This window comes from Lepidochelys kempii, chromosome 10 (assembly GCF_965140285.1).
Source record: "Lepidochelys kempii isolate rLepKem1 chromosome 10, rLepKem1.hap1, whole genome shotgun sequence".
Taxonomy (NCBI): domain Eukaryota; kingdom Metazoa; phylum Chordata; order Testudines; family Cheloniidae; genus Lepidochelys; species Lepidochelys kempii.
This window is the reverse complement of record NC_136389.1, coordinates 38,230,149-38,248,828: the sequence shown is the minus strand read 5'-3', so window position 1 is coordinate 38,248,828 and position 18,680 is coordinate 38,230,149. Positions and strand designations below refer to the sequence as shown.

General features: G+C 49.7%; 1 protein-coding gene across 6 annotated transcripts in view; it reads left to right on the top strand.

The window, feature by feature from the left end:
* Positions 1–18,680, top strand: part of IFT140 (intraflagellar transport 140) — a 284,666-nt gene that overhangs the window by 106,162 nt on the left and 159,824 nt on the right. For 4 of the 6 annotated variants that reach the window (XM_078854619.1, XM_073362955.1, XM_073362953.1 and 1 more), the window contains 2 exons: positions 6,687–6,814; positions 15,243–15,360. In XM_078854619.1, the coding sequence (XP_078710745.1) occupies positions 6,687–6,814; positions 15,243–15,360 (246 nt within the window). The remainder of the gene's footprint in view (positions 1–6,686; positions 6,815–15,242; positions 15,361–18,680) is intronic. The other 2 variants (XM_073362957.1, XM_073362954.1) reach the window with 2 other exon arrangements.

The window sequence follows — 18,680 nt, the reverse complement described above, 5'->3', positions numbered from 1 at the left end:
GCTCCGTAGGGTGGCATCAAACTTGGACCTCAAGGTGGAGGAGAGGGAGGAGCAGACAGACACATTATTTAATGTACTTTCACCATCTTACCCGGCCCACATCACACTCCCAGTGTATGAGGGGGTCCTGAACATTGCCAAGACCATCTGGCAAACCCCATCCTCCATCCTGCCCATTTCTAAGAGGGCAGAAAAGAAGAACTTCGTTCCCATAAAAGGGTTTGAGTACTTATACACCCACCTGCCACCTGGATCGTTGGTCATGTTGACGGTCAACGAGAGGGATAAACGGGCCCACCAGTTCCACCCCTAAGAATAAGAAGGCCAAGAGGCTGGATTTGTTTGGTCGCAAGATTTTTTTTTTCTATGGCCAGCCTTCAGTTTCGGGTGGCGAACCACCAGGCCCTCTTCTGTCGCTATAACTTTAAATTGTGGGACTCTCTCCTCAAGTTCAAGGACTCCATGTCTCAGGAGACGGCCCAGGAGTTCGCAACTCTAGTGGAGGAGTGTACTGCGGCAGCTCGGTGCACTCTCCAAATGGCTTGGGATGTGGCCGATTCAGCTGCCCAGGTGGTAGCCTCGGCAGTGGTCATGTGGTGCAGTTCCTGGCTTTAGACTGCCGGACTGTCCCAGGAGATGCAGTTCTCTATTCAGGACCTCCCGTTTGATGGTGTTGGCCTTTTTTCAGATCAAACCGATACGCGACTGCACAGCCTAAAAGACATGGGGACGACCCTCCGCTCCCTGGGGATGCACACTTCTCAGGCGTCGAGACAGTGGAGGAGGCTGGAAAGACTGTCTTAACAGTAGCAGCCTTGACAAGGGCCTGTGAGGAAAAGGGACATCTGGTTTAGCTGCCACCACCCTTCATCATCCTGATCTCCTGTGCAGCCTCCCACAGGAAAGCACCAGGGGACCGGAAGTGCTCATTTTGAGGGTGCATTCGGGAGTGACATACCAGCTAACTGCCCAGATCCTTCCTGCTTTTTCCTCAACCACCCTTCCCAGACTGCTTGGGCTGGTCACGGGTTATGTTGGACTGCTGGGTCCTGGACATAGTGGCTCAGTGCTATACCCTGCAATTTTTGACCACTCCTCCCTCTCACCCCTCCCTCCCACCTCCCCATCCCTCTTCAGGGCCCTTTTCACAAGCAACTTCTATCCAGGAGGTCAAGAAGCTCCTGGGCATGGGGCTGTGGAGGAGGTTCCTCGGGACATGGAAGGAAGAGGAAGAGGATTCTACTCCCACTACTTCCTAATTCTGGGCCTCAGACCCATTCTGGACCTAAAGAAGTTTCTCAAGAAGTTGAAGTTCCTCATGGTCTCCCTGCCTCCATCATCTCTTCCCTGGATCCAAGGGACTGGTATGCCGCTCTCGACTTAAAGGACACGTACTTTCATGTCTCCTGTAGGGAGCCAGGGTGGCTCCCCTCCGAACCAGAGGGTAAAGAGCTACCCTCTGAGCCTGAGTGGGCGGGGCCAGGCCAAGCTTCCGCCAATCCCTGGAAGGGGAAGGGTGGGACAGGAAGTACAAAGGGCGGGGCCCTCTGCCCAGTGAGGAGAGCACCAGGGAGGGAGACAGACACAGGCTGCTCCCTCGCAATCCTGCTGCTGACCCAGGCGAAGCCCTGGGCAAGGAGGAGCCTGACTGGGGGGAAGGCCTGTGGCAACCAGGGTTGCCGGCCGCTGAATACCCAGAGGACCTGGAGGGGCCTGACTGCAGCCCGGGCCAGCGTGAGTCCAATACCGAGGGGGAGTGGGACTGGCCCGCAGCGGAATACCTGGAGGAACCAGAGCTGCCCGCAGCGGACTACCCGGAGGAGTTGGAGGGACCGGAGCGACCCGCCTGAGAGAGACCGGGTAGGAAGTAGCCCAGGGGCCCAACTACACCATGGAGTGGGTGTATTTGGGCAGCGGGCGCAGACTGCCCCGCTGACCCAGCGGCGGGTCCTTCGCCTCCCGCCACTGTTAGGGCCCTGGGTTGGAAAGCAGTGGAGTTGGGTGGCCCTGTGTTCCCCTACCCTGGCGCTCCCCTGCCTGAGGGGCGCGCTACTGACTCTTGCCGGTGCTCCCCTGCCTGAGGGGCGCGCTACTGACTCTTGCCGGCGCTCCCCTGCCTGAGGGGCGCGCTACTGATTCCGGCCGGCACACCTTCCCACTAATTCCCCAACGCCCGGGAGGTGGGGCCGAGGCCTGCCACGGAGACCATTGCTCTCCATCGCCCCTAGGGGCTCGGAGAACCGACCGATGCCTGTCACATCTCCATATTCCCAGGACACAGGCGTTTTCTGTGTTTCATAGTGGCTGGGCACCACTTCCAGTTTATGGTGCTACCCTTTGGCCTGTCCTCGGCCCCCAGGGTGTTCATGAAATGTGTGGCACCGGTAGTGGCTTACCTGGGGCGTCGAGGAGTCCAGATCTGTCCATATCTCGACGACTGACTCATCAATGGCAGGTCTCTGGAGCAGGTGCAAAGGAGCCTCGATCTGTGCTATCCACCGGTAGTGACCTGGGCCAGTTAATAAACACAGAAAAGTCCACATTAACCCCAGTTCAATGCATAGAGTTCATTAGAGTGGTCCTCGACTCCACGCGAACCAAGGCCTTCCTTCTGGAAGCATGTTTTCAGGCCCTGGTGGACTTGCTCTCCCACATAAAGACCCACCCGCTCACCACGGCCCACGTGTGTCTGCGACTGATGGGCCACATGGCTGTGTGCATGTATGTGATCAGCCATGCCTGCCTTCATCTAAGATCTCTGCAGGTGTGGCTGGCCTCAGTCTACATCCCCCGCAGGCACCCCCTGGACCAAGTGGTCATGATGCCGAGCCACGTCCTCTTGTCCCTAGGCTGGTGACAGGATCCCAAGTCGGTGCTGCAAGGAGTTCCCTTTGCGACCCTGTCTCGGTGCTGACCCTGGTCTCAGATGCATCGGATCTGGGCTGGGGAGCCCATCTGGGTGAGCTCAACACCCAGGGCTCTTGGCTACAAAATGGTCTAGCCCTTCATATCAATGTCAAAAAGGTCAGAGCAGTTTTCCTGGCCTGCCAGGCTTTCTTGCCTGACCTGAAAGGTAAGGTGGTGCAGGTCCTCACAGACAATACCACTGCAATGTATTACATCAACAGGCAGGGTGGTGCCAGGTCTTCGGCCCTTTGTCAGGAACTGCTCAGCCTCTGGGACTTCTGTGTGCGGCATGCCGTTCATCTGGTAGCCACCCAACTGCCCGGAACCAAGAACATCCTGGCAGATCGCCTCAGCAGGACCTTCTCGTCTTGCCACGAATGGTCGCTCCATCCGGAACTGGTCAGCCTAATCTTCCACAGGTGGGGGACTCCCCAGGTCGACCTGTTCACATCCTGGCAGAACAGAAAGTGCCACATATTCTGTTCTCTGCAGGGCAGGGACAAGGGCTCCCTGTTGGACACTTTCCTGATCCCATGGTCGGAAACGCTGATTTACGCCTTTCTGCCAGTGCCGTTAATCCACAAGGTCCTGCTAAAGGTGAAGCAGAACCAAATGATGGTCATCCTTATAGCCCCAGCGTGGCCTTGTCAACACTGCTGCTGAGACTTTCGGCAGCCACCCCGCTGCAGCTGCCTCTTTGGCCGGATCTGCTGTCCCAGAACCACAGCAATCTGCTGCATCTGAACCTGGCGGCGCTGCACTTGACAGCCTGGCTACTGCATGGCTAAGGGGACGAGCAGTGGTGTTCTGCTGGTGTCCAGCAGGCCCTGCTGGGCAGCAGGAAACCCTCCACTAGAGCTACCTATGTGGCAAAGTGGAAGCAGTTCATGTTTTGGGCCTCGGATCATCACATTAGCTGCAAGACATCCTGGACTATTTGATGCACCTTAAGCTCTAGGGCCTGTCACTATCTTCGGTCAAGGTATACCTGGCAGCCATTTCGGCATTCCACCCTCTGTTTCAAGGCAGATCGGTCTTCGCTCATCCCATGACGGTGCAGTTCTTGAAAGGTCTGGAGCGCCTTTACCCGCATATCCGGGACCCAGTTCCCCCCTTGAATCTTGTGCTGTCAAGACTCATGGGACTCCCCTTTGATCCCTTGGCTTCCTGCTCCCATCATGGAAGGTCTCCTTCTTAGTTGCTATAACTTCAGCCCACAGGGTATCCGAGATCGGGGCACTCATGTTGGAACCACCTTATACGATCATCTATAAGGACAAGATCCAGCTGTGTCTGCACCCGGCCTTTCTGCCCAAGGTCATCTCCCAGTTCCATACTGGCCCAGACATATTCTTACCAGTCCTTTGTCCAAAGTCTCATGCAATGGATGAGGAACGCAAGCTGCATACCCTGAATGTCAGATGGGCACTGGCCTTCTACATAGATAGAACAAAGCTGTTCTGTAAGTCTACACAGTTGTTTGTTGCTGTCGCAGACAGGATGAAGGGTCGCCCAGTGTCTGCCCAGAGAATTTTGTCTCGCATCACGGCCTGCATCTGTTACTGTTACAAGCTGGCAAAAGGTGGCCCCACCCGCGATCATGACGGCTCACTCAACTAGGGTGCAGGCGTCAGCAGCTCAAGTGCTGATCCAGGAAATTTATTGGGCTGCAACCTGGTTGTCTGTCCACACATTCGCTTTGCACTTTGTGCTGACCCAACAAGTTCAAGACGACGCTGGTTTTGGCAGAGCAGTGCTCCAATCTGCAAGACTGTGAACTCTGAGCCCATCTCAGAGGATTCTGCTTGTGAGTCACCTACAGTGGAATCGACATGAGCAAACACTCGAAGAAAGAACAGTTACCCACCTTTTCATAACTGTTCTTCAAGATGTGTTGCTCATGTCCATTCCATTAAGTGCCCTCCTACCCCTCTGTTGGAGTTGTCAGCAAGAAGGAACTGAGAGGGCGTAGGACTGGCAGCGCCTGATATACCATGGTGTGAGTGCAGCACCCCAGAGGGCACCATAGCTGGCCCTATGGATACCGCTAAGGCAAAAGTCTCTGACAGCTGCACAAGTGGATGCATGCACACCTACAATGGAATGGGCATGAGCAACACATCTAGAAAAACAAGTTACAAAAAGGTGGGTAACTTCCATCCCCCTCCCATCTATTGTATAGCTGTTCCTAGATAGGATATGTGACGGGTTTGATCACAGAAACCCCCTGGGGACTTCCACCTGATGTGTCAAGACTACTTCTGCTCTTGCTTTCCTGCCCTGTCAGCTTAGGACTTCAGTGCCCTGCCTGGTTTGAGCCAGACCCACTAGCCTGCTGCAAACCCAGACCCAGGGTCTGAACCACATCCCCTAACAGCTGTAGGCTTAACTGAAAGCAACTTAGGAAGTGTTCCTGCCTTTAACACTCAGATGCCCAACTCCCAATGGGTTCCAAATCCTAAATAAATCCGTTTTAAAATCCATTTATAAATCTTATACAGGGTAAACTCATAAATTGTTCGCCCTCTATAACACTGATAGAGAGAGAGAGGTGCACAGCTGTTTGCCCGCCCTTTCCCCCCAGGTATTAATACATACCCTGGGTTAATTAATAAGTAAAAAGTGATTTTATTAAATACAGAAAGTAGGATTTAAGTCGTTCCAAGTAGTAACGGACAGAACAAAGTGAATTACCAAGCAAAATAAAATAAAACACACAAGTCTATGTCTAGTACTGTCAGGGTTCCCTCCCCACTCTGAACTCTAGGGTACAGATGTGGGGATCTGCATGAAAGACCCCCTAAGCTTATTTCTACCAGCTTAGATTAAAGCTTCCCCAAGGCACAAAGTCTTTGCCCTTGGATTAAGTATTCGCTGCCACACCAAGTGATTTAACAAACAATCAGGGAAAGGACCACTTGGAGTTCCTATTTCCCCAAAATATCCCCCCAAGCCCTTACAAGTACGGTAATAAAATTGAATACAGATAAAAACGTCACCAATAAGCTTCCTTTTACAGACTAGCCTCCTTCAAGTCTGGGTCCAGCAATCACTCACACCCCCTGTAGTTACAGTCCTTTGTTGCAGTTTCTTTCAGGTATCCTTGGATGTGGAGAGGCTTTCTCTTTAGCCAGCTGAAGACAGAATGCAGGGGTCTCCCTGTGGTTTAAATAGACTCTCTCTTGTGGGTGGAGACCCCCTCCTCTCTCCTATGCAAAGTCCAGCTACAAAATGGAGTTTTGGAGTCACCTGGGCAAGTCACATGTCCATGCATGACTGAGTTCCTTACCAGCCAAGCCACATTCCTGGGAAAGCCCAGATGTGATTGGCATCTTTAAGTTCATTGTTGGCTTAAGGGCTTCTTGACTGGGCACTTACTGAGAATAGTCTTTTCTCAGGAAGCTAACCAACTGCTTCACTAAAACCTACTCAGAATCAAACAAGTATGCAGCTAATATTCATAACTTCAAATACAAAAATGATACATGCATACAAATAGGATTAATAGATTCAGTAGATCATAACCTTTACAGAGATATGTTACATGGAATATGTAGCATAAAACACATTCTAGTTATGTCATATATACATTCATAAGTATATTCCCATAAAGCCTTAAGTCACAGGATAGTATCAACAAATTGCTGTGATGCACTTATTACATTAGTGGTGGTTGTTGGGATAAAACAGAAGTGGGCTTGATGTGCAAGCTTAATTGACAGAAAAACCTCCCTGTCAGAAAGTTAACATTTAAAGTTGCTGCTATCTCCCGTCCCCAGGGTACTGTCAAACAGCTGCTGATATTCTCTGAAGCAGAGGGGAATCCCTGCCTGTTGGATGTCTGCGGGAATTTCCTGGCTGTGGGAACGGACTTGGCTCACTTTAAAATCTTTGATCTCTCTCGCAGGTATTAATAAGCATTTACAAGGGTCTGAATCTATAACTCAGGTTTCTGTCTTTTCTTTTTTTTTTCCTTTTTTACCTTAAGGGAATTTTGTACTAGTGAAAAATGCTAGACTGACAACCCTGGAGACTGAATTCATAGAATAAGTACATCAAAGGCAGTGGGAGTGCAGGCTTTTTTGTGGCCATGTGTGTGCATGCCCTGTAGAGGTTATCTTGGCCTATTTAGTCCTTGGCTTCTTAAAAAAATATATATGTATATATATTTTTTACTTTGTAGACTCCTGCCAAATTTTACTGCTCTACTTTCAGTGTTTACAGGGAGAAGCTGAGGTTAGAAGACCCAGCCTTACCTAGTGAGGTGTATTGCCAGGTCAATAGTATCTGATGATAAACTGATGTTTTATACACTCACAAACCACTCTTGTGAGAAGTTGACCCTTTTGTATTCTCAAGTTCTTCATCAAATGCTTGTTCATGTCAATTCCAATCAGGTGTGAGCACGCTACATGCACGACAGCTGGAAGATTTTTCCCCTAGCAGTATCTGCAGGGTCGGTCTGGGTGCCCCCTGGAGTTGCGCCTTCGTGGCACCCAATATAGAGCCCTGCTGACTTGACCCCGCCCCAGTTCCTTCTTACTACCCGTGATGGCTAGCTGGAACTCCACTGCTCTCGCTTCAGCAAGCTTCGCATTATCACCCTTTGTATGTATAGTTAGAATTGGTAGTAGAATAGTTACACTTAGTGTAGATTGTTTTTCTCATAAGGTTCCTATGGGGGTTCCCCCCCCCCGCCCCTGATGCTTTTCCCTGGCACCAGGGTATGCCTCAGTCCCCAGGCTTTAAGCCATGCTCAGACTGCGGCAGGCTTATGCTGAGAAATGACCCGCACACTTCGTGCTTGAAGTGTCTCGGTGAGGGTAATCTTAGGGAGCGTTTTAAGATCTGTAGAGGGTTTTGCCCCAGGACCCTTAAAGACAGAGAACAGCGCCTCCGAGTTTTGCTTATGGAGGTAGCATTTAAGCCTCAGTTGGAGCCCGGTGCAGCAGACCCAGCTCCAAGTGCAGCTTCTTTGGTGCCCAGTGCTTCGGCACTGTCGACTCCTCTAGAGACCCTAGGCACCGCCATGGCTCTGTGCACAGATCCCAGACATTTGTGAGGCCCCACAAAAAGAGGAAGGCTGACAGAGGGGGTTCCCTGACCAGGTCTAAAGACCAGGTGGTCAGCAATCGGTGGGACTTCCACTGACTCCTGCCCCTGGAGGGGTCCAGTCGAGTCCAGACCACCTGGACTGCTTGCCAGCACTAGTTCCTGGCCCAATATATTCTATGGGCAAGCTGGTGATGAGAGTAACATCCCCAGTGTATCGACTCCTGGCACCGGTGGCCCATGTGGGGGAACTGCTCTGATCCCCCAGTTGGCATCTCTCGCCAGCACCAAGGGGCTCTGCTCCTCCGTGGTCATCACAGTCGGAAACCTCGGAGTCGGAAGTGGAGTCATCGCATTCCAGCAGAAGCAGAAGATCTTGCTCCTGTTGCAACAGACCACCCTACCCGGGTCAGTGGCAGGCTCCTGAGTGGCCCTTCTGGACACCCTGGGACTATCACCAAAGCCCGGGGCAGAGCCAGGGTTCCAGATCAGCATCGGTGGCCTCTGCTGCACACGCCCTTCACACCAGGGATCCCGGCGGGGACCCATCGGGCAGCCATATCGACATTGACAATCTCGGCACTGATTGCAGCATTGACAATGGGGGCGCCGATTGCTTCACATCCTTGGCACCGAGTGCGACTCTGATCCCGGCATCGATCCTGGCACTGGCCATGGCACCGACAGCAGCACCCAAGGGGGCTGAGGGCAGGGAGCAGGCTCCAGTACTGGCCGCCATCTCATCCTCCTCATCTCCGGATGAAGAGATGGCTGGCTCATCAATCTCTCCAGCCTTAGAGGACAGCAGGGTCCTACAGAAGCTGCTGAGACAGGTGGCCCAGAACCTAAACACCAAACTGGAGGAGGAGGTGGTGGAGGCTGACCCAATGGTCGATAGCCTTTCTCCTCCAGAACTATCCTGTATCGCGCGGCTGCTGATTAAGACAATCAGCAATGCCACTAAGACCCTGTGGCAGACCCCGTCCTTGTTGCCGCCTACCAAGAAAAGGTATGAGTGGAGATATTTAGTCTCCTCCAAGTGGTATGAACACTTATATACGCACCCCCTGCTGGAGTCTCTGATAGTGGATGCAGCCAACCTATGCAAGCACCAAGGCTACCAGGGGCCTTCTCCCGAGAATCAAGAGGCCAAAAAGCTGGACCTCTTCGGGAGGAAATCTATTCGATGGTGGGAGATTTGAAGCTCCATATCGCTAACCATCGGGCAGTGGTTAGCAGGTACAATTACAATACTTTTGGGGCCATGGAAAAATTTGCAGAACTCCTGCCTATGGTCTCTCCCACAGAGTTTTCCGTGCTAGTACAGGAGGGCAAATTGATCTCTCATGCATCCCTGTAGGCAGTCTTAGACACTGCGGACACAGCGTCTTGCACCATAGTTACCAGGGTGTAATGTACCTACCGGGGTGGCTATGAGAAGGAGTTCCTGGCTGCAGGTTTCTAGCCTCCCATACGAGGTACAGCAGACAGTCCAGGACCTCCTGTTTGAGGGCCAGTCTTTGTTCTCCTCAAGGACTCTCAAGCCACCCTGAAATCCCTGGGCCCCCACACCCCTGCCAACCAACGGAGGCACTTTAGACTTCAGCCCCCACCGAGGAATTATCAACCTCAGGGTAGGCAGGAGGGGTTGAGCAGGAGGAGTAGGAACTCGAGGAAGAGACCTCATCCCTCCTCTGGGCATGGCTCTTGCCAGTCTAAACCCTCCTGAGGCCAAAAACAGGCCTTTTGGAGGTGCGCCCTGGAGTGATACACCAGTACAAAGACTGGATGCCTTACCTTTTCATCCCTTCTATCCCCTTTCTACCCTGCATGGGCCCATATTACATCGGACCGCTGGGTGTGCTGCACGGTTGAGAGGAGGTATTTGTTCCAATTTTCTGCCCTTCCGCACTTCCACCACCCTTCCCCATCCCTCTTCAGGGAACTTTCTCATGAGCAACTCCTTAAAAAGGAGGTGTTCTCGCTCCTCTCGCTAGGGCAGTGGAAGAGGTTCCTCAGGAGCAGAAAGGCAAGGGCTTCTATTCCCGGTATTCCCTGATACTGAAAGCCAACGGCAGACTCGGGCCCATCCTAGACCTGCGAAAGCTCAACAAGTTTATGAAGAAACTCAAGTTCCACATGGTCTCCTTGGCTTCCATCATCTCTTCCTTGGGTCCAGAGGGCTGGTATGCCACCCTCGACTTGAGGGATGCATACTTTCATATAGCAATCACACCATCCCACAGAGAATACCTCAGGTTTGTGGTGGACAACAACCACTTCCAGTTCACAGTCCTCCCATTTGGCCTGTCAGCGACACCTCAAGTTTTTACCAAGTGCATGGCAGTCGTGGCCGCGTTCCTCCGCAGGCGGCAGGTACAAGTGTTTCTGTACCTTGACGACTGACTGATCAAGGGCCACTCCAGGGTTCAAGTGGAGGCACAAGTCGACTTCATAAGAACAATGTTCGATGAACTGGGCCTTCTCTTGAATGTTGGGAAATCAACACTGCCCCCGGTTCAGCGGATAGAATTTATAGGGGTGGTACTGGACTCTACTGAGGCCAAGGAGTACCTATGGGAATCGAGGTTCCGGGCCCTGGGCGACATTATTCGGAGTCTCAGGCAGTTCCCCATCAACACAGCAAGGAATTGCCTGAAACTCCTGGGACACATGGCTGCTTGTACCTATGTGATGCAACGTGCCAAGCCAAGACTCCAGCTGCTCCAGTTTTGGCTAGCCTCAGTGTATCGGCCAGTTCGGGACAGTTTGGACAGGGTCGTGACTGTGCCTCGCCTGGTCCTTGACTCCCTTCTCTTCACCAGCCCCCAGCCAACTCTCTCGTTGGTTACAGATGCATCAGACTTGGGCTGGGGAGTACATCTGGGAGACCTCAGAACACAAGGCCTCTGGTCTCAGGCAGGGCTCGCTCTCTGTCAATGTCAGAGAGCTGAGAGCAGTACTCCTGGCATGCCAGACTTTCCGAGCCCATTTAAAGGGGAGGATGTGTATCAGTGATGACAGACAATGCCACGGTGATGTTTTATATCAACAGATGGGGGTGCACGCTCCTCTCCCCTTTGCCAGGAAGCCCCCATTCTGTGGGACTTCTGTGTAAAGCATTCAATACACCTGCAAGCATCATACCTCCCTGGGGTACAGAATGAATTAGCGGATTATCTCAGCAGGTTGTTCCATGGCCATGAGTGGTCCCTACACCCGGACGTCATGAACTCCATTTTCCAGCAGTGGGTCTTTCCCCAGGTAGCCCTCTTTGCCACGCGACACAACAGGAAGTGTCAGCAGTTCTGCTCCTTCCTTTGAGCAAGGGATTGGACCTCCTGAGGTCTCTTCCAACCCTACTCTTCCATGATTCTATGATTCCTAATCACAGCCCGGGCTCCATAACGGATGCGTTCCTCCTTCCCTGGGGAATCCATCTCCGATATGCAGTTCTGTCCATTCCTCTCATTCATGCAGTGCTCCCCAAGATATGGAGGGATCAAGCAGTGCTGATATTGATAGCTCCAGTCTGGCTCCGCCAGCACTGGTACACATTGCTCCTGGACATGTCCGTGGAAGCCCCAGTCACCTTGCCGCTCTTCCTGGACTTGATAACTCAGGATCATGGCCGTCTCCAGCACCTGAACCTCGAGTCATTGAACCTCACGGCGTGGAAGCTCCATGACTGAACCCGATGGAGCTCTCCTGCTCAGATCCAGTTAGACAAGTCCTCCTTGGCAGTAGGAAACCCTCCACCAGAGCTACCTACCTTGCCAAATGGAAGAGATTTTCAATCTGGTTGGTGCAGCATCATTTGTCCTTGATGATCGCCTCTATGCCACTCATACTGGTCTACCTTCTCCATCTCAAGCAGCAGGGTCTGTCCATGTCGTCAGTAAGGGTTCACTTGACCACCATTTCTGCCTGCCATCCAGGTGCAGAGGGCCGGTCAGTGTTCGCCAACCCTATGGTCAGCCGTTTCCTCAAAGGTCTCCACAGGCTATATCCGCAAGTCCGACAGCTCGTCCCGGCCTGGGACCTCAACCTGGTCCTTTCCAGACTGGTGAACCACTAACCCTTTGAACCACTAACAACGTGCTCCCTGCTCTACCTCTCATACAAGGTGGTGTTTCTGGTAGTAATAACTTCAGCCAGGAGGGTTTTTGAGCTCAAGACCCTAACATCAGAGCTTCCTTACACAGTGTTCTTTAAGGACAAGGTTCAGTTCTGGCCTCACCCAGCTTTCCTCCTGAAAGTTGTCTACCAATTTCACATCAACCAGGACATCTTCCTCCCAGTGTTCTATCCTAACCTGCACACAAGTGGCAGGGAGCAGAGGTTTCATTCGTTGGATGTCTGCAAAGCATTAGCCTTTTAAATCGAGAGAACAAATCCATTCCGGAAGTGCATTCAACTATTCGTGGCTGTGGCAGACAGAATGAAGGGTCTTCCAGTCTCATCTCAACTAATTTCATCGTGGATCATGTCCTGTATCCGAGGGTGCTATAACCTGGCAGGGTACCTGCCCCTCTGCTCACTGCGCCCTCCACCAGGGCTCAGGCTTCTTCAGCTGCATTCCTGGTACAGGTTCCCTCCCAACAAATATGCAGAGCTGCGACGTGGTCCTCCATACATACTTTCACCATGCATTATGCGATTACCCAGCAGGCCAGAGATGATGCAGCCTTCGGTAGAGTGGTGCTCCAATCAGTGGACAACTCCGACCCTGCCTCCTGAATTTACGCTTGGGAGTCACCTGATTGGAATTGACATGAACAAGCACGCAAAGAAGAAAAAAGTAACTCACCTTCTCGTAACTGTTGTTCTTTGAGATGTGTTGTTCATGTCCATTCCAATACCCACCCTCCTACCCTGCTGACGGAGTAGCCGGCAAGAAGGAATTGAGGTCAGGTCAGCAGGGCCCTATATTGAGCATCATGAAGGCACAACTCCAGGGGATGGGGTGCCCAGACAGACCCTAGGGCTACTGCTAAGGGAAAAAATCTTCTGACTGTCGTGCACGTGGCATGCGCACACCTGATTGGAATGGACATGAAGAACACATCTCAAAGAACAATAGTTACGAGAAGGTGGGTAACCTTTTTTTCCAGGTCTGAGATTTGGGATCAAGGGTAATGGCTTCAGTGATGTCACTGCTGCTTCTCCATGAGTTTGAATTCTCAGTGAGGACTTGGACTCTCAATCCCAGAGAGCAAGAAATTCATGCACTGTTGTAAGCAACACATATAGTGTATTCAAGGCTTCCCGATCTTCAGTGTTTGTTTCCATCATTACTCCAATTATCAATGAGTATTTCTTTGGGGATAAATACAATGTTGCTACTGGAGTGGAGTTTGCATGGCTTATCTTTTTTTTTTTTTTCCCTAGAGGGAAGGGAAACTTGAAATAATTACCCTTTTCCCCACAATGATTCCCATCTGGGGTGACACTGAGTAACAGCATCGTGGTTTGTTACTGTCATTCACTAGCCAAAACCTTCTGTGGTAAGGCTGATGATGGCTCAATGAGTAGCTTGATACTCTCCCATGTAGGAAACCTAGCTTTAGGAACAGAACAGGGAGTTTTCGCAGCTCTCTCTGAGAACATAAGCACTTTTGGGCAGTGGGGGAGGAGTCCACAGAAACTTTCTCAAGGCGTTGACTTCAATCTATCAAGTGAATTGGGTCTTGAATACTTAAGACTATCTTTTTCCCTTTGTTCTTAGTAGTTGAGAACAATTTAGATATTTCTACTGCCAGCCTGTAAGTACAAACATAGGACGAGTTAGAGGGTCCTCAACTTTGGAATTCACTTCCTCTATTGAATCAAAAGAGCCTAAGTTTGTTGACCTACAGGGCAGGGTGTAAGGTTCTCCCCCCCCCCCCCTTTTTTTTTTTTGGAACTTTTCCTGAGGTGAAGTACTTGATTAAATTCTGAAATGAGTGAGAGTTTAATATTAGTCATACTGTTATGTTGAAGTGTGCTTCTACTCTGACAAATGACTGTGTCAGACTTGTACATTTTGACTCCACACTTCTGCTCCTTGTGTGTGTTCAGAGCCTCTTATCTGTTGACAGTTAGTGACTAAATAAGTTTGAGAACCCTGCAGAACCAAGAGGGTAAGCTGAAGTCTGTTCTTTCTTATGTATCTTATATATCATCAGCAGAACAATTTGCAAAACTCCTGTCAGTCAAACCTGTGAAAACCCGTTGGCAGCACTGGCATTGCACAGGTATCACAGAGGGCCTAATTTGAAAACCCTGGGTTTGTGCAGGGTATCACTATGACTTGTGGGGCCTTTATTATTGGTGTTGATGTTGGAGATTGAAAGAACCCAGCTTAACTCTCAGATGTCAGGCTGAATTTTTAGGGCTGTAAAAAAAAACTTGTTTTCTTGTAAAGTGAGCATATTTGATCTGGAATTAACAAGACCATAAATAGAACCCTAGAATGTTATTTTTATATATGAATTCAGAGGCCATGCCTGGCTTTCATTTTATAAGTCTAAAAATAAATACTGTCACTCTTGTTAGCTGTATCACAGTGACGGATAGGAAGTGTTCTCTCAGGCAGAGTGAATGTTGTTACTGTTGCTGCTACAGTAGGAAGGCTTGATTGGGTATAGGGAGAAAGGAGGACAAAAGTGTGAACAATTCAGTCTCTTAGGCTATGTCTACACTGCCCAGCAGTTCAGACTATGAGGATGTGAATGTAGTACTGTTTTGAGAGGACTAAGTTAATATGAACTAGGATCCTTTTAGTTCATGCTTGTGTTATCCACACCAGGGTCTTACAGCAGAGCAGCACTTTGGTGCACACTGCTGTTCGAATGCCTGGAGTCCAAACTGCAAGGCAGTGTAGACGAGCCCTTAGAACTTTTCTACATGGAGAAACTGACTAGCATAGCGGAAGTGAAATAACTATTCCACTATAGTTATGCCAGTATAACTTTCTCATGGGGACACAATAGTTATTCCACTTCAGCTATGCCAGTCAATTTCCCCATGTAGACAAATTCTACTTCTCCTGAAACAGGGTGGCAGGATTTTCTTGTTGCAGGTGTTGGAACACAGCAGAACACTTAAGTTTACTTCTGCTGTGTTTAAGCCTCTAAGGGGAAGCTAGAGTCTTGGACCAAAGGTGAGAAGACGTCAAATATTTGAGTCCTGTGCCCTATTTGATTATTAAAGGTCTTTTTTGAAGTTTGAAAAATATTTTTAACTGTTTTTCAAGTACTGACACTTGGCACCTCATGAATCATTATTGTCTGTCCCCACAGAGAGGCAAAAGTGCACTGCAGTAGTAAGAACTTGACTGAGCTTTTTCCTGACCTGGGGGGCATTGCATCCGTTAAGTGCAATTCTTATGGCAACAAAGTCAGCATCCTCGTCAACAAGGTGAGACAGGACTCTCCAGATACCACACTGAGGTCTGAATGTGACACCAAATGCCAGACTAGCTATAATGCAGAGATAAAGTGGGTTAACTTCTCTAATTTAAACCCACATTGGCTATGCTCTGTTTTCAAGAATCAGAATTTCTGGGGTAAGCATTGATAGAAGCACTAAAAGTTTATGTAGGTCTAAGCGCTCTATTGTCCCATCTCTGGCCATTGGAGATATTTGCTAATAGAAGTTGCGGATTGGCCAAATGCCATTATAGGAAATCTCATCATATTATCCTCTCCATAAATTTATCAAGCTCATTCTTAAAATGAGTGAGGTTTTTTGCCTGCACTACGCCCCTTGGAAGGCTTTTCCAGAGCTTCATTCCTCTGATGGTGAGAAGCCTTTATCTAATTTCAAGCTTAAACTTATTGATGGCCATTTGTTCTTGTGCCAGCATTGGCTCTTAACTTAAATTAACCTCTCTCTCCCTCTGATATTTATCCCTTTCATATATTTACAGAGAGCAATCATATCTCTCCTCATCCTTTGTTCTGTTAAGGAGCTTGGTTTGTTTAGCCTAAGTCTCCTTTTGTAAGGTAGGTTCTCCATTGCGCTGATCATCCTAGTAGCCTTGTCTGCACCTGTTCCAGTTAGAATTCATCTTTCTTAAACATGGGATACCAGAATTGCACACAGTATTCCAGATCAAGTCTCATCAATGCCTTGTATAATGGTAATAAACCTTCCCGGTCTCTACTGGAAATCTTACCTGATACATCCTAGCATTGCATTAGCCTTTGTCAAGGCTGCATCACATTGGTGGCTCATAGTCATCCTGTGATTGACCAATACACAAGGGCTTTCTCCTCCTCTGAGACTTCCAACTGATACCTCCCTATCTTATAGGAGAAATTCTTGTTGTTAGTCCCTACATGCATGACCTCGGACTTTGCACTATTCAATTTCATCCCATTTGTATTACTATAGTTTTCAAGGTCATCCAAATCTTCTTGAATGATATTCTGGTCCTCCTCCATATAGGCAGTACCTCACAACTTTGTGTCATTTGCTAATTTTATTAGCACACTCCAACTTTTTGTGCCAAGGCCATAAATGAAAATGTTAAATAAGATGGTACCAATACTGATCCTTGAGGCACTCCTCTAGTATCATAGAATCATAGAATATCAGGGTTGGAAGGGATCTCAGGAGGTCATCTAGTCCAACCCCCTGCTCAAAGCAGGACCAATCCCCAACTAAATCATCCCAGCCAGGGCTTTGTCAAGCCTGACCTTAAAAACTTCTAAGGAAAGAGATTCCACCACCTCCCTAGGTAACGCATTCCAGTGCTTCACCACCCTCATCATGAAAAAGTTTTTCCTAATATCCAACCTAAACCTCCCCCACTGCAACTTGAGACCATTACTCCATGTTCTATCATCTGGTACCACTGAGAACAGTCTAGATCCATCCTCTTTGGAACCCCCTTTCAGGTTGTTGAAAGCAGCTATCAAATCCCCCCTCATTCTTCTCTTCCGCAGACTAAACAATCCCAGTTCCCTCAGCCTCTCCTCATAAGTCATGTGTTCCAGTCCCCTAATCATTTTTGTTGCCCTCCACTGGGCTCTTTCCAATTTTTCCACATCCTTCATGTAGTGTGGGGCCCAAAACTGGACACAGTACTCCAGATGAGGCCTCACCAATGTCGAATAGAGGGGAACGATCACGTCCCTTGATCTGCTGGCAATGCACCTACTTATACATCCCAAAATGCCATTGGCAACAAGGGCACACTCTCGACTCATATCCAGCTTCTCGTCCACTGTAACCCGTAGGTCCTTTTCTGCAGAATTGCTGCCTAGCCATTCGGTCCCTAGTCTGTAGCAGTGCATGGGATTCTTCCGTCCTAAGTGCAGGACTCTGCACTTGTCCTTGTTGAACCTCATCAGATTTCTTTTGGCCCAATCCTCTAATTGGTCTAGGGCCCTCTGTATCCTATTCCTACCCCCCAGCGTATCTACCTCTCCTCCCAGTTTAGTGTCATCTGCAAACTTGCTGAGGGTGCAATCCACACCATCCTCCAGATCATTTATGAAGATATTGAACAAAACCGGCCCGAGGACAGACCCTAGGGGCACTCCACTTGATACCGGCTGCCAGCTAGACATGGAGCCATTGATCACTACCCGTTGATCCCGACAATCTAGCCAACTTTCTATCCACCTTATAGTCCATTCATCCAGCCCATACTTCTTTAACTTGCTGGCAAGAATACTATGGGAGACCGTGTCAAAGGCTTTGCAAAAGTCAAGGAACAACACATCCACTGCTTTCCCCTCATCCACAGGGCCAGTTATCTCATCATAAAAGGCAATTAGATTAGTCAGGCATGACTTGCCCTTGATGAATCCATGCTGACTGTTCCTGATCACTTTCTTCTCCTCTAAGTGTTTCAGAATTGATTCCTTGAGGACCTGCTCCATGATTTTTCCAGGGACTGAGGTGAGTAACCTCTCCAGCCCGGCAGTTCACCTTTCAGCATGACCCATTGTAGTCTTCCCTTTAACCAGCTCCTTACCCACCTTTGGATTCTGGTATTAATCCCCATTTTCTCCAAATTAACTAATAATTTCCCACGTGGAACTATATCAAATGCTTTACTTGAAATCCAGGTAGATTAGATCTAGTACATTTTCTTTGAGAAGATAACTGATTTCCTAGACAAAGAACGAGATCAGGTTGGTCTGGTACAAACTACCTTTTATAAAACGGTGTTTTATTTTATCCCAGTTGCCATTTGCCTCTAGGTCTTTAATTACTCTCTCTTTCGAAATTTGTTCTAAGACCTTGTATACAATTGAGGTCATTGTGACGGGGCTGGGACTCACCACCGCAGTACCTCCTGTTGGTAACTCTGGGAATTAGCTCAGTCCATGTGGAGCACCCTCCATTGGTGGTGTCCCGTCCATTTTTTGCCCTCTGTTGGCGTCTGGACCAGCGTTGCTCCCTTCTCTCATGGTGTCCTCTTCAGGCCACTGCCCTCCGGCAGTGCCCCCAAGTCCACACTCACCCCCTTCCAGGGCGGGTTAACAGCAGTCTTTCCAGTTCACTCCTGCTGCAGTGGCCAACCACAACCCCTCTAGTCTAGCCCCTCTGTTCAAGGGCTGGTTGCAGTCTGTCATGGGCACCCTTCCACAGCCAGGTGCTGTACAAGGAGGAAGGGGGGAACCCAGGCCCACCCACTACTCTGGGTCCTGACCCAAGGACCCTCTAATGGCAGCCTCCCTGCCCTCCTTCTCTCCCCTTGTCTAACTGTCCCTGGGCCACTT